Raw genomic sequence first — 15,921 nt, forward strand, 5'->3', positions numbered from 1 at the left:
GGATTATGAATGATATGTTAGCTGAAATGGGTGAAGAGAAAGGAGTGCAGTTTGTTAATGTGTGGAATGAGTCTAAAGGACAAAGTGAACTATATAAGAGTGATGGACTGCATTTGAGTGGTTTTGGTGTGAGTTGCTTGGAGAGATTCTCCAATTCATTCTCTATACTCACTTCTCTGCTGGAAGGCAGAGAAGTGAGTATAGAGAATGAATCAGATCAAGTGGGAAGAGATGTGGAAGAGCGGAGGAGTAAGACAGGTGAGATGGAAGAGGTGGTTATGAATGAGGAAGTGAGTGGCATGAGTATAGAGAATGAGAGAATGGGTGTGCAAGAAACACAGGGAGGCTCAGGGTGGATAGTGGAACACAGTGTCAGAAAGGTGGATGCTTCAAGAGGATGTGAATGCATGTGTAGAGGAAAGAAATGGGATAATCTGGGATCAAGAGGAAACAGTTGGACTTGAAGAGGATTTTAAAATGAATAAGCAGAAAGGGAAATGGCTCTAGTTGAGTATGGAGAAATCACATCGAATGAGTGGTATAATCAGCGAAACTAGTTGTAGATCCAAGAATGAGCTTGTTTGTATACAAATGCTAGAAGTATAAGAAACAAGGCAAATGAAATGTTTGCATTAATTGGGTCTGTTCACCCAAAAATTGTTGGAATGAGTGAGACATGGTTAGATGAGGACGACGTCCTGACAGGAATAGAGATGGAAGGGTAGGATGTGTTTCATGAGGATAGAAAGGGAAGAGTGGTGCTATTGATGATAGAAAAAGAGTTGTGTCCATAAAAAGTAGAGATGCAAGAGGGAAATAGTGCCAGTGGTTTTGAGGCAGTATGGTGTAAGATAGAGGTGAAAAGAATGAAATACTTTATTGGATGTTGTTATAGAACTGGTAATGTGGATGATAGTGACTATGAAATGTATAATCAAATTAGCCAAGCAAATAAGAAAAGGGTGATCATTATGTGTAATATTAATTATTATTATTATTATTATGTGTTACCTCCAGGGAGTCCAAAGACTCATCAAGGGAGAGTGTGAAAACTATGGCAATATAGACTGGAATTATGAGATAGCAACTGGAAGTAAAGGAAATGAGTTTCTTGAGTTATTGAGGGACAACTACCTCAGACCGTATGTAACAGAGGGCACATGAGGATTGAGGGTCTTGGATTTGATCATGTCATTAGAGGATGTAATTATAAATGAAGTGTCAAATCACCCACCAATTGGTGAGAGTGACCATTAGGTGATTACCTGGGTGGTGGCCAGTAGTGTGAGGACCTCTGTGAGAAATGGGTATATGTGGAACTACAAGGGGGGGGGGGGGACAGTGATAATGAAGAGCTCAGGAGACAGCTTGCAGATGTAGCATGGAATGAGGAGTTAGCTGGAAAAGAGATCAATGCAACTTGGGGGATTTTCAAAAACTATCTAGTAGATACAATGTCTTAATGTATTCCAAGGGTAAGAAGATTAAATAAGGTAGGTGTGAAATGGATGAATAAAGAAATTAAGCATGTGATACAGAAAAAAAGGGCATTATGGAGGCAGCATAAGAGAAGTGACCAATTCCATGAGGATTACAAAGACCAGGTAAGGTGGGTGACTTGGTTGGTAAGGGTAGCAAAAGTGACGTATGAGCATCAGTTAGCTAATGAAGCCCAAAAGAATCCTAAGGAGTTCTTTTGATGTGTAGCCAGCAAAAAAAAAAAAAAAGAATTATTATGGAAGGATAACATTGATTGGGGAAAATGGTATAAAGACAGTTGTTGCAGAAGATAGTAGAGATACTTAATGAGCAGTTCATAAAAGTGTCTTTCAGTCTTGTGAATGTGTCTTCATGGAGAGATTGAGAGCAGTTGGTAAGTGAGCAAGAGGTGTACGAGTTGAGCAAACTAGATGTTAATAAGGCTGTGGGACTTGATAATATATCACCATTCTGAAGGAATGTGCCAGGGAGTTGACACTTGATTTGACATATTTTTTTAATATGAGTTCCACTCCTTAAGATTGGGCTGCTTCATAAGGGAAGTGATAGAACTCAATCTTCAAATTATATGCCTTGTCAGGTGTTGTGGTTAAGTTGTTGGATAAGCTTGTGCGAACTAGGATTCAGAATGGGGTTGTTGACAACAATGGTATTATCTTTGATGGATTGCACGGATTTGTTAACCTTCCTACCGGCTGAGGAGGATGAAATATCCAGCTCACCATAGCATTCTGCATGGATCAAAACTTCATCGGCATTGTACCCTTTATCGCCATTACCTTCCGCTGCCATTAATCCCTTTACGGCTATTTTAGAGGCCATTAGTGGATGAACTGTTAATACATGACTATTGTGTCACCTGTCTTTACCCGCACTGTTTTACTTGGAATTTCCTTAACTGGCCTAAGATATTTGACTTTTTTGCCTCTAAAATGATTTACTATGTTTCTTCCCAAAAATTGAAATGAATTTCACAAGCGCGAAAATAATCAATCCTGAAATGACCTTTGCAATGAATCTATTTAGTAATAGTAAATTTGCTGTATTATTCTGTTGTATTATAAATTTATTCTTAAAATCACTGCAACAGAACAGTTACGCTGGTTGTTCTTGCACTTTTCTCACAATATAGAAATGATGTTTTAGCAGGGATTCTTCACCTTCGTCTTTTTTTTTTTTTTTTTTTTTGTAGGATGCACATTACGATAATATCCAGTGTGTAACCACCGTAGATGTGTTGCAAATATAATATGAAGGATATCATATACAGAATGATTAAAAATTGATGCTCATTTTGAAAATTTTTTAATGCTTACACCTCCTCCCCTCCCCCCTCCTTATCCTCTCCTGGAATTCAATTACTCAACCACTCTAAATTTCTACAGGTTCGAAAACATTTCCAGACAGTATTAAAAATCTATTACTTCATTTTACCGTTTTGACAAAAGAAATAAGACAATAATATTGTTGTACCGTGAAGCTACTAATTCTGTACTATTTTTTGCAATCTAAAATCAGCTGTTCTACCGTCTGCTGAAATGATTTGAAATTTTAGAAATACTATGCTATATTTTCCCCACTTAAAACTGTTTATATGCATACCACACAAAAGAAAGTTCAATAGTATTATTTTTGTTTCTTTTTCTTAAAATAATCTAAATATTTTTACTTCTACTTATGCTTCTGGTTACTATCTCTAAAGTAATCTACATCTTAGAAATACTTGATAGTATTCCTCTTAGCTGGAGGAAAAGGTAAAGGCTTGGATTACTCTCAGTGCTATTAAGAAAGAAAAGAGAGAAAACTTAGCCAGAAGAGACACTAAAGTGCTTCAAGCTGTAGTGTGAGATACATCAACACTAAAGTGCTTCAAGCTGTAGTGTGAGATACATCAAGACTTATTATTATTATTATTATTATTATTATTATTATTATTCAGGCCTCCATGGAGTCAAAAGACTCATATTGGGAGGTCCTTTCTAAGAAACACAAGTCTATCCAGACTCATCGAAGGAGGTTCCTCCTAGGAAACACAGTCTATCATACCACTCCTTAAATGCATTGACCGTTCTCGCTCTCACTACTCCATCAGGCAATGCATTCCATGATTCAACCACCCTCCATGCAAAGAAACCACTCCTCATCCTCTTTCTCACTGTTTCCTTTCGTAACTTCCAGGGATAGCTCCTTCCTGCTGTTCAACCTAGCGAAAGCACTCTCCAGTGTCAACCCTGTAACCATCTCACAACAGTTTAAAAGTCTCAATCATATCCCTCCTTCTTCTATCCACTAAACTCTGCAGTCCACACTCTCTCAGCCGATCCTCATAACTAACATTGTACAGTCCCGACACCATCTTTGTTATCTGCCTTTGTACCCTTTCCACAGTTAATTTATCTCCTTCAAATCCTGGGGACCAGATCTGAGAACAATAGTGTAAGTATGGTCTGATCAGAGTCTTATACAACAGAATGATAACCATTTTATCTCTGCAGGTTAGTGTCCTTCTCATTATTGCAGCAATCCTCTGCATTACCTTTGCAATATGTCCCCTAAATTTTAGGTTTCTATCAATCATCAAACCCAGATCTCTGGTCTCTACTACTTTCTCCAGTTTAAGTCCTTCCATAGAATATGCAGCATCCCATCAATGTGTCCCAAACCTCAAGACCTTACATTTTGCTGCATTAAAGTGATACCCCCATTCATTTGCCCATCTACCTAGCTTATTAAAATTTTCTTGCAGGGCTACCACATCTACACCATTACTAATAACCCTTCCCAGCTTCACATGATCCGCAAACAACCGAATATCCCCTTGCAATCCACAGACAATGTCATTGATATAAAGGTTAAACAATATAGGTCCCAGTACTGAGCCCTGTGGAACCCCACTTGTAACTTTCTGGCTCTTTGATATTGCTCCACCATGCACAACTCTCTGATACCTATCGGACAGCTATCCTAAATCCAGTTGACCAATCTGACATCTAGACCCTGTGCTTCAACTTGAATATCAGCTTATCATGTGGCACCCTGTCAAATGCCTTTGCTAAGTCAAGGAAAATGGTAGTATATGCCTTTCCCTCATCTAATGCTCTTGTAACTTTATCATAAAAGGCTAGCATATTGCTAAAACAAGAGCATCCCTTCACAAATCCATGATGACTCTCACAGATAACATTACACTCATCTGCCCAATGCTGTGTATGGTCCCTCACTACTTTCTCCAAGATCTTACTCACTACTGATGACAAACAAACTGGCCTATAATTAGACACTTCCAGTCTGCTACCGCCCTTATGCAGTGGCACTATCTTACCCTCCTTCCATTCTATGGTCACCTTTCCTTCAGCCTGATTTTCATTGAACAGCCAGGTCAGGTGCACTGTCATTTCCCCAGTACATACTCTCAAAACTCATGGTGAAATACCATCCAGTCCCACAGCTTTACTAACATCCAGAGTACTCAGTATGTGGAACACACTCTCTTCCTGCACCTCTTCGTTTTCAATTGTTGATTAGTAGACATCCTAACATAGAAAAAAATACAGACATTTCTTTTACAGGCTGATTCAGTATTTATGGTAAAATAAGTTCTTAATTTATAATGATCAGTTTCATTTTTATTATCGAAAAATTATAAATTATTTCATGCAATTATCTTAAAAAAGAGCAGGGACTTGAATTATTTTAAAAGAAAAGCAGCATATGCTTTTCTTTTAAAAGCATATGCCGCTTTTAATCTTCACATAATCTTATTTTTTGCAGAGGGGGCAGGGAAGGTTATAGACTTATTCATCTGCAGATATTTCAGAGAATTTATTTTATAAATCGTTTGCAAGGCAACTGTTACAAACGTAAATCACTTGGGGAAACATGTCCATTCATTTTAGTGTAAATAGTAGCAAAGGTTTAGCTGCTTCAACAAACGTATCTAAACTAGAAGAAAATGTCGTTATATCTGTTGATGTTAGAACTCTTACATAAATAATTTTTTCTGACATGATTTCTCTATTAGTTATAATGTAATCAATCTACAGATTTTTGCCCTCTTGTATTCTACCATCTTATGGGCAGTGATTTCTTCTTTGTACTGCAAGAAAAAAAAATCGGATAACACAAGAAAAATATGTAGTATTTTCTTTTTCATTGGGTAATTCACCCAATGAAAAAGAAAATACTACATATTTTTTAAAATGTTGTTTTACAATGAATTTACAATGTTCATTCTTTGCGTTTTGAAAAGAAAGTACAAATGATTTTTTTCTTACTATTTTTGCCATTATAACATCTAATATAATTATAAGAGTGACATTTTACTGTTTTTCTTCCAGACGAAAAAAGAAATGTAACAATAATATTGTTGATTCTGTCGAACTTCTGTAGCAGAAATTTTTCATACAAAACTTTGTAATTTAAATATATATATATATATGTGTAGAAAATTTTTTACCTAGGGTATAATATATATTAAATTAAAGATGCCAAGCTATTTTAAACCTGGTTTTACTCCATTTCCCAAGTAAGCAAACAGACAAATAAGTCAGGTTTGTGCCTGCACATAGTGTAAGTCAAAGTGACCCGCAAAGTAGTGCAAGTCTAGGCAACTCGCAGTAAAGGTGGAATAAGCTCTGATCACTATATTTAATATTTTACCCTTAATGCAAAGCCCATCTCCTCGAGGATATGTATGATGCTATGCATTAAAGAAAGGGGGCCACTACCTTGCCTTTAATGTATTACTTAACCTTAATATTGCTAAGCCTGGCTCCCACTGATGAGACCTCAATAAAGGTTGAAATCGGTCTGGGTAGTCGCCTCTTGCCTTTAATGCATAGCATCATACATCTCCTCAAGGAGACGGGCTTTGCATTAAGGGTAAATATTAAGAATAGTGATCAGAGCTTATTCCACCTTTACCATGAGAGTTCTCGAAGGCAAGGCAATATTTAAGTGAAGAAACTATGCAAGGATCTTTATTTTGTCCAGGCATTAAAATTGTATTGTACAATAAAATGATTATTATTATTATTATTATTCAGGCCTCCATGGAGTGAAGAGACTCATCGTGGGAGGTCCTACCTAAGAACATAAAGTCTGTCAAGACTCATCGAAGGGAGGTCCCCCCTAAGAAACACAAAGTCTATCATACCACTCTTTAAACTCATTGACCGTTCTCGCTCCCACCACTCCATCAGGCAATGCATTCCACGGTTCAACCACCCTCCACGTAAAGAAACCACTCCTTACCCACTTGCTCACAGTTTCCTTTCGTAACTTCCAGGGTTGGCCTCTTGTCATCACTCCTTCCTGCTGTTCAACCAAGAGCGAAAAAAACTCCCCAGTGTCAAACCTGTAACCACCTCTCAACAGTTTAAAAGTCTCAGTCATATCACCTCACCTTCTTCTATCCACAAAACTCTACAGTCCACATTCCCTCAGCCGATCCTCATAAATATCCTTGTACAGTCCTGAAACCATCTTTGTCATCTGTCATTGTATCCTTTCCACAGTTAATTTATCCCCTTCAAATCCTGGGTACCAAATCTGAGAACAATAGTCCAAGTGTGGTCTGATCAGAGACTTTTACAACAGAATGATAACCCTCTTATCTCTGCAGGTCAGTGTCCCTCTCATAATTGCAGCAATCCTCTATGTTACCTTCACCACCTTTACAATATGTCCCATAAACGTCAGGTTTCTATCAATCATCAACCCCATATCTCTTGTCTCCCCTACTTCCTCCAGTATAACTCCTCCCATAGAGTATGCAGCATCCCATCGATGTTTCCCAAACCTCAAGACCTTACATTTTGCTACATTAAACTGAGACCCCCATTCATTTGCCCATCTATCTAGCTTATTCAAATCCTCTTGCAGGGCTATCACATCTGCACTATTACTAATAATCCTTCCCAGCTTTGCATCATCCACAAACAACTGAATATTCCCTTGCAATCCACTGGCAATGTCATTGATATAAAGGTTAAACAATATAGGTCCTAGTACTGAGCCCTGTGGGTCCCCACTTGTAACTCTCTGCCTCCTTGAAACTGCTCCACCATACACAACTCTCTGATACCTATCAGACAGCCAATCCTAAATCCAGTTGACCAATCTGACATCCAGACCCATGTGCTGCAACTTAAATATCAGCTTATCATGTGGCACCCTGTCAAATGCCTTTGCTAAGTCTAAGAAAATTGCAGTATATGCCTTTCCCTCATCTAATGTTCTTGTAACTTTATTATAAAAGCCTAGCATATTGGTAAAACAAGAGCGCCCTTTCACAAATCCATGTTGACGCTCACAGATAAAATTACCCTCATCTGCCCAATGCTGTATACGGTCCCTCACTACTTTCTCCAAGATCTTAACAACTACTGATGACACACAGACTGGCCTATAATTAGACACTTCCAGTCTGTTACCACCCTTATGCAGTAGCACTATCTTACCTTCCTTCCTTCCATTCCCTGGGCACCTTTGCCGAAGCCAGACTTTCATTGAAAAGTCAGGTTAAAGGCACTGTCAGTTCCCTGGCACATTCTCTCAAAACTCATGGTGAAATACCATCCAGTCCCAAAGTTTTACTGACATCCAGAGTACCCAGTATCTGACACACACTCTCCTCCTGTACCTCTAAACCTTGAACCAGCCCTATCGCTCTAGCATTAAAACTGACTCCTCTAGGATGAAACACTCCAATAAAGTGTTGATTGAACAATTCCACTATGTCCTCTGCGTCAGTCACTCTATTCCCGTTTTTATCCCACAATATCATTCTTCCACAGTCCTTTCTCCTCCTACTGACCACATAGCTAAAAAATTCCCTAGGATTTTCTTTGGATGTTATGGCCAATCTCATCTCATATTCCAGTTTCACTTTCCTTACCACACTAGTCACTCTTCTGGCCTGTTTCTTATATTCTTCATGCATCTTCTCTTCACCTGTCTCCTTATATCTATTCCATAGCCTCTTTTTCGCATGCAATTCCTGTTTAATATTGTTTTTCATCCACTTTACTCCAATTTGTGTCCTCTTCTTCACTCGTGGTATACAACTTACCATTGCTGCTAACAAATATTCTTTCACAATTTCCCATGCACTAATGATATCCTGGCCTTCCAATTCCTCCCTCCATGAAACTTCCTGAAGTTGATGTCTAAGACTATTATAATCACCTGCATTATAATTCCACATAATTTCCCATCTCTTTGATACTCCTGCATGTCTATTCATTATTCAAGTCAAAACCATATGGTTACTCTCTCTAACTGGTAGGAGAGATGTCAACTGAATGATTATCAACTCTTCTGATGCTATAACCAAATCTAAAACTCTTGAACCTCATGTTCCCTCATTTAGATGTTGCCTAGGACATTTGTCCCTCAAGAATTCTAGAAATTCCATTCCCCTATTGCTACATGCATCTTCCTCTCTCCAATTTATACTACTGTAGTTAAAATCTCCCATAACAATCATTCTTCTTGCACTTGCCAAACTTAACTGTCTAAACATCTCTTGGTCCCCATCCTCTGTGCTACTGGGTCTGTAGCAACACCCTACTAAATATCCTGTCTTGCCTACCTCTACCTCACACCATACGCTCTCAAAATCATTTTTCTCACTTCCTTCCAAAGCCTCCACTCTTAGAGGACATAGGTCATCACTTATCATAAGCAGAACCCCACCACCACGCTTTCCCCTCCTATTCTGGCGAAAAATGCTATACCCAGCAACTTCTATTCCTGTTGTTATATCCCCTTCTGTCAGCCACGTCTCAGTGATCCCAATTATTTTTAGCCAGGCTGATGCTATCTGCATCACCAATTCCTCTCTCTTATTCCGGATACTCCTGGCATTAGTATAAAGCATATAAATGCCATTGTTTCTATACCCAGCATTATCCCTTCTAGACACCACTGGGCTCAGTGTTACCTGACATCGTCTCCCTTCTCCCAAGTATCCATTCCCACAAGAAGCCACCCCTGCTATCATCCTCCCTGGGACACACTGACTTGTTCAAAACAGCAATCTCTCCAGATGCTTACGTCCTTCCTCATTCAAATGTAAGCGGTCTCTCGCATACAATTCCTCTTTCCTCAAATGCACTCCAAGCATCCACATATACCAGTCCTCTCTTGTCACACATTCTCGCTATTATGCCATTCAATATCACCGCTCTTCTGCTCAGCTCATCATTATCATACCTAGGCAACACGCACACTATTTTTCCTCTCTCTGTCTTCTTCCGTACAACCTCAAGCAAAAATCTCATATCTCTCGCTGCCCGACTTACATTACCACTCAAGTCATTCGTTCCTACCATCACAATCATCTCATCCACCCTTTCACCTCTCTTAATTCCCATAGCCACCCTTTCTATTTTTCCTCCTGGCAAACTTCTCATGCATCCTATCTTGAACACCACGGATCATTGAGTCACCATACATTACACCTTTTACCATTCCCTCTCTCCTATTGTTTCCATTCTCTCCTCTTCTTTCATTCCCATAGGTCTCTCTCATTCCCTCTCTTCTACTGCTATTCTCTCTTCTAGCATTCCCATACCTCTCTCTCATTCCATCTCTCCTACCGTTTCCATTCTCTCCTCTTCTAGCACTTCCATATCTCTCTCTCTCATTCCGTCTCTCCTACTGTTTCCATCCTCTCGTCTGCTAGCATTCCCATACCTCTCTCTCTCTCATTCCCTCTCTTCTACTGTTTCCATTCTCTCCTCTTCTAGCAACCCCATACCTCTCACTCATACTCCCTAAATTCTCTCTCTCCCCTACTCTGATTCGCCTTGCATTTATCTCTTCCATTCTCCTAATCTTATCTTTCATACTCCTGCTCTCATTCATAAGACATTCCACCTCCTCTTTCAGCTTATCTATCTCCCTCTGCAGGTCAGTCACTCTTAATCTAAATTCACTCTCCCAAACAAAACCATCTCCTAAACTTTCACAGTCAGTCACACCTTTTACACTATCAACTATTATTTTCTCATTCATATATATATATTTTTTTCATTCTTTCCTATCACACTACTTGTCTTCCTATATTCATTCCCCGTTCCTGGAGCAACAAGGTCGGATATCGATATTTCTAATGTACTTATTTCCTCCAACTGCCTGCATTTTGTGCACATACGCTCTCCGCTCTCTTTCACAAGCCACATATCCAATTCCCGAGACTCATACATGCTGCAAGTACTGCATGCCACAAAGTCCCTTATGATATTGCTTATAATAGAGTTCTTAAATGGCGGAGGACTTGGCGATACGCCACTTGCGACTGCAGCTGATCCATCATCATTCCTTACTACCAAGTAGCGTAATCTTTAATAATTATTCAATTAATAAATTCCGTTAAATAAATAAGAAAAAAAAAAGTACAAACAATTACAAGCAAAACAAAACATTTAAGTATACTAAATATAATTAAATAAAATGAAATATAACTAAATACAGTAATGAAAACTTAGCTTCGTTTTGTCTTCCACCGTTATGCATTCGATTCCGACGGTAACCAAATATATTATATCGCGACAGCAACTAACTTCCAAAATACAACCACTGAAGTACACTCGTATTCAGAGAAACAATTTAGCACTCAAAAACGTAGAAAAACGGGGGGGGGGGGGGAACTATTCAATTAAAAATCACTTTCTTTTGTACAGTTCAAATTCACCGCCATGTGCTACCAAAATGAGAAAATAAAAATAATTCCTATATTTTTAGTTTATCCAATATAACCAAGATTCAGTTACCCAGCACAGAACAAGGAACTGCATTTCTTGCTATAGGCAAACGAGTCACAGCTATGAGCCTGAGATAATCTGATTAAGTTCTCTCTTGAGCATGAGGGATTATCACACCTTCTAATGGACATGCCGGCTGTGCACTTCTTATCCGTGTTCTTTCAACAGACAGCATGCATTGTATCCAGATTTAGTTGGACGTCTGTAGACATCCTGGCCGGTTGGGGGGTTAAAGGGAGGTCATGTTTTAGTAATATATCTACTTACTACATTAAGGTGACTGCTTCATTGGACAGAGGAGTGGGATACAAAGTAATATATTTAGATTTCACAAAGGCTTTGATATATTATGCCATGATAAGTTGATAGTCAAACTAGAGCAGATGGGATTGGATATTAGATTAGTACATTGGATTGGAGACTAGCTTTTTGATAGGAATCAACAAGTTGTGTATGGGGGAGCGATATCAGGAAAAGGAAAGTTACTAGTGGAGTGCCTCAAAGGTCTGTTTTAGGGCCACTACTGTTTAACTTGTATATTAATGATATTAGCGAAGATTTGGATGGAGATATTTAGTTGTTTGCAGATGATGCAGAGTTGGGAGGGACCATGAAGGGTAGGGAAGATGTTGTGGCCTTACCAGAAGACTTGAATAAATTGAGTGATGGACACAGGAGTGGGGATGAGAGTTCAATGTTGCAGAATGTAAGGTTTTAAAATTTGGGAAACAAAGATGGGATGCAGAATTTATGCTTGGTGGGGATATATTGTTAGAGATTGAGAAAATAAGAGATCTTGGGGTGATAGTAGATAAGGGTCTGAAATTTAGGGGACACGTTGCCAAAATTGTGAAGAGAATATAAAGACTGCTGGGAATGATGCGAAGGACACTGACTTGTAGAAGTAGGGAGATTCTTGTTCCATTGTATAAGGCTTTGATTAGACCACACATGGACTACTGTGCCCAGATTTGGTCACCTGGTTTTCAAAAGAATGAAGAGATGTTGGAAAGAGTCCAGAGGCGACTGACTAAGGTAGTTTCTGACCTCTGGAATGTTGAATATGAGGAAAGATTGAGAAGATGCAATTTACAGTCTGGTGGATAGGAGGAAGAGGGGAGATATGATAGAGACCTACAAGTTAGTAAGGGGATGTAATTTTCTTTTTGCCCACTGTTTATATACAAAACACATATAAACTGGGTTTAATTAGTCGGAGGGTTTAAATAAAATAAAATATTTTTTTTTAAATCTCCGACCAGTTAAACCTAGTTTATATGTGTTTAGTAAGGGGTTGTTATAGGATCAATGTTGGAGTGGTTCTACAGAACACAGTGGAAGATCAAGGGAGAAGTAGAGGTCATCCCAGGAAACTGTATGTAGAAGTTGTGAGCAGGGGATTGATAAGCAAGTTTTTTTCATGCAGAGTTGTGAATGATTGGAATGCCTTTCTGAGAGTGTGGTGTCTGCAGAGAATTTGAGTGTGTTTCAAGTGTGATACGATGAGCTGTGTGTATGATAAAAGGACCTCCTAGATGAGTCTTTGATTCCATGAGATCTTGGGTAGTAATAATAATAATAATAATAATTATTTAAATTAAGGGGATATTAAATCCCACAATCCAGCCTCAAAAAAGGCTGAAACCGGTCTGGGTAGTGACCTCCCTACCATAATGTAATAACAGCATACATTTCCTCGGAAATGTGTTTTTACATTAATGAAAATACCTAAGAATAGCGATCAGAATTTCCGGACTTTGCTGCGAGTCTTCCGGTATTGCACTACGTGCTAGGGTCACTTGCATTTGCTCACGCCAGTGGTCGCCGATACTTTATAGTTTACTATATTCAGCAAGAAACTCTCTGATTCCAATCTTTGAGTTTCTTATTCGGTTTTAAAACTTTGTGGGATTTAATATCCCCTTAATTTAAATAATGTTTTCATTGCCGAAATGAAGCTTATTAGCTCTTTATACTTAAATAATAATAATAATAATATCAGCATGTGTGCTAAAAGTGTGTTCAGCTGAACTAGTTCCTTTGACCAGGCTGTTTAATGTGAGTCTCGGAACAGGGAAGTTTCACAGGAATGGAAAAAAGGTATGGGAATTCCATTGCACAAGGTTGATGCAAAGAACAATGTATCCAACTATCGACCAGGTAGTATCTCTGGAGTGGTGATGAATATTTTGGAAAAATTGGTTAATAATCCATATACAATGACATCAGAACCAGTTTATTTCTGCATATCAGGGTCCTCTGCATCATTGCCATTATCTGATGTGATGTCTTCACAACATTGTGCAATGTGGTCCCTGAATTTCAGGTCCTTGTCCACATCACTCTGAGATCTCTCATTCCTCTACTTCATTTAAACTTTTCCCACCAAGTGTGGGGAAATTTTAAAGAAAATCTCAAAACATCACACTTTGCAACATTGAACTGAAAGTTCCACTTACCTTCCCATTCATGCATTCTATTCACATCCTCTTGTAGGGCCATAACATCTGCTTTACTCTGCAGTGCTCTCCGCAGTTTTGCATAATCTGCAAACGGCCGCATATCACTAGCAAAACCCATCCCAATTTCATTAATATACAAATCGAACAACAATGGTCCTAAAACTGACCCCTTCAGAACGCCACTGGTGAACTTTCCCTTTTGGGATACCACACCCCCCCATATACAACTTTCTGATACCTATCTGACAGCCAGTCTCTAATCCAACTCAGAAGTCTTATCCAATCCCATCTGTTTCGATTTATTTACTAGCTTGTTATGTGGCATACTCAGTTTTAATAAATTCATTGTTTACTTTATTCTTGTATGCTATTGTGAGTTAATGGTGTTTTATAAAGTTGACATGGATGATATCAGATTGCATAAGTCCTGCTACAAATCAGTATTGATGTACATAATATTTTCATTTGTAATCATATTAAAATAAACTGATGTTTATAAAATATTTTGCAGTTTACAACGGCAATAAGAGAAGTAAAATACCTATTGAAATTAGAGAAGATTGATCTTCCTAGTGCTGCTGTTTCCCTCTATGCGAAATATGAGGATTTTCGGATATACAGCTCTTTTTTGCAGTCGGTTGTAAATTGGTACAGTAGTCTTAAAAATGAAAGTGATATTGAGTTAGCTCTTATTGGGAATCAGATAGAAAAAATCGAGCACCTCTTACTTCATGGAGTAGAACAATATACTTGGAATAGTGGAGGTAAGGAGAAATATGAATTGTTAGTTATACACAACAAGTATCTAGAAATAATAATAATAAATTTAGTTTAATCCTTTATCCAAGTGTGAGCAAACAAAGTTTGCACCTGAAATCTTCAGGACTGAATATAGTGTTACTACCTTACTGGGGTAAGGTAGTACAGCACCGGGCAACTCGTAGCAAAGGTGGACCAAGCTAACAACACTCCTATCCCAGTATCTCCCATAATGCAAAACACATCTTCTTGCAGATATGTAGAATGTATGCATTAAGGGATTGGCCACTACCCAGACTAGTTTCAACCTTTATTGAGGTCTCTTCAGTGGGAGCCAGGCCCAGAGGTGGAGATACCAGGCAGAAGCAATAGTGAGGTCATCTTTACCTATAGGAGTTTCCAAAAGGTTGCCACCTTTTTTTATTAAATTACTCTGGATTTAGAGAAAGATGTTGAAAGTTTATTTTTCACTTGGTTAGACTATAATCTTGGTCAGAATATAAACTTTCAACATCTTTCTCTAAAGCCAGAGTAATTTAATAAAAAAGGTGGCACATCTTTTGTTGCTGAGATTGTCGACTGTCATTCAAAAACGCATGTGAAAAGACATTTCAATGCAGTGTTTGGCAATGTTTAATCTCAATTTGCATGATTTTTTTGCATCAAATCGTGACTGTAGACAAAACTTAGATCCACCACTACACACCTGAGACCAAGCAGCAGTCAAAACAGTGGACAATACCCGGTGAAAGAGCACTGAAAAAAGTGAAGACTGTTTTGTTAGCTGGGAAGGTGATGGCCACTGTTTTTGGGATTCCGAAGGAATTATCGTGCTAGACTATTTGGTAAAGGGTAAGACAATAACAGGAGTCTATTATGCATCATGAAAGAGTTGAGTGCTTTTTCATGAACCGTTTAAAAGAAGAACTGAAGAACAAAAACGGCCAAGATTGGCTCACAAAAAAGCGCTCTTTCATCAAGACAATGCACTGTTGCACATATCAGCAAAATTGCACAAAATGGAGTTTAATTGGTTCCACATCCACCATATTCACCGGACTTGGCTCTGTGGGAAAAAATTTTCTTTGAACGAGGATGTCATCAAGGCTGTCAATGACTATTTTGTACAATTTGACAAATCCTACTTTTTAGATGGGATGAAAAAATTGGAAACTTGCTGGTCCAAATGTGTAGAACTTGATGGAGAGTATGTTGAGAAATAAAGGTGATTTTTTTCCAAAAAAAACTTGTTTAACTTATTTTTTTGCCAAACTTTTCAAATAACCCTCATACTACAGATAAATAGGGGTTATGAATAGGAACATTGTCCATTATCTTGTATACCATACGAATGCACTCAGACTCAACAATGGTGAGAGATCCACACACACCTGAGGAATTCTTGAAGAAATATTGGAGGAGATATACTG

At 38.4% G+C, this 15,921-nt stretch overlaps 1 protein-coding gene across 1 annotated transcript in view; it reads left to right on the forward strand.

The window, feature by feature from the left end:
* LOC150097118 (dynein beta chain, ciliary-like) overlaps positions 1–15,181 on the forward strand; it is a 225,437-nt gene extending 210,256 nt beyond the window's left edge. Inside the window, exons 12-13 of the mRNA XM_090407588.1 lie at positions 14,244–14,496; positions 15,171–15,181. Coding sequence (XP_090263714.1) covers positions 14,244–14,496; positions 15,171–15,181 — 264 coding nt within the window. The remainder of the gene's footprint in view (positions 1–14,243; positions 14,497–15,170) is intronic.
* The last annotated feature ends 740 nt before the right edge of the window (positions 15,182–15,921 follow it).

This window comes from Typopeltis vanoorti, chromosome 17, assembly GCF_054136105.1.
Source record: "Typopeltis vanoorti isolate ZY-2024b chromosome 17, IOZ_Tvanoo_1.0, whole genome shotgun sequence".
NCBI lineage: Eukaryota > Metazoa > Arthropoda > Arachnida > Uropygi > Thelyphonidae > Typopeltis > Typopeltis vanoorti.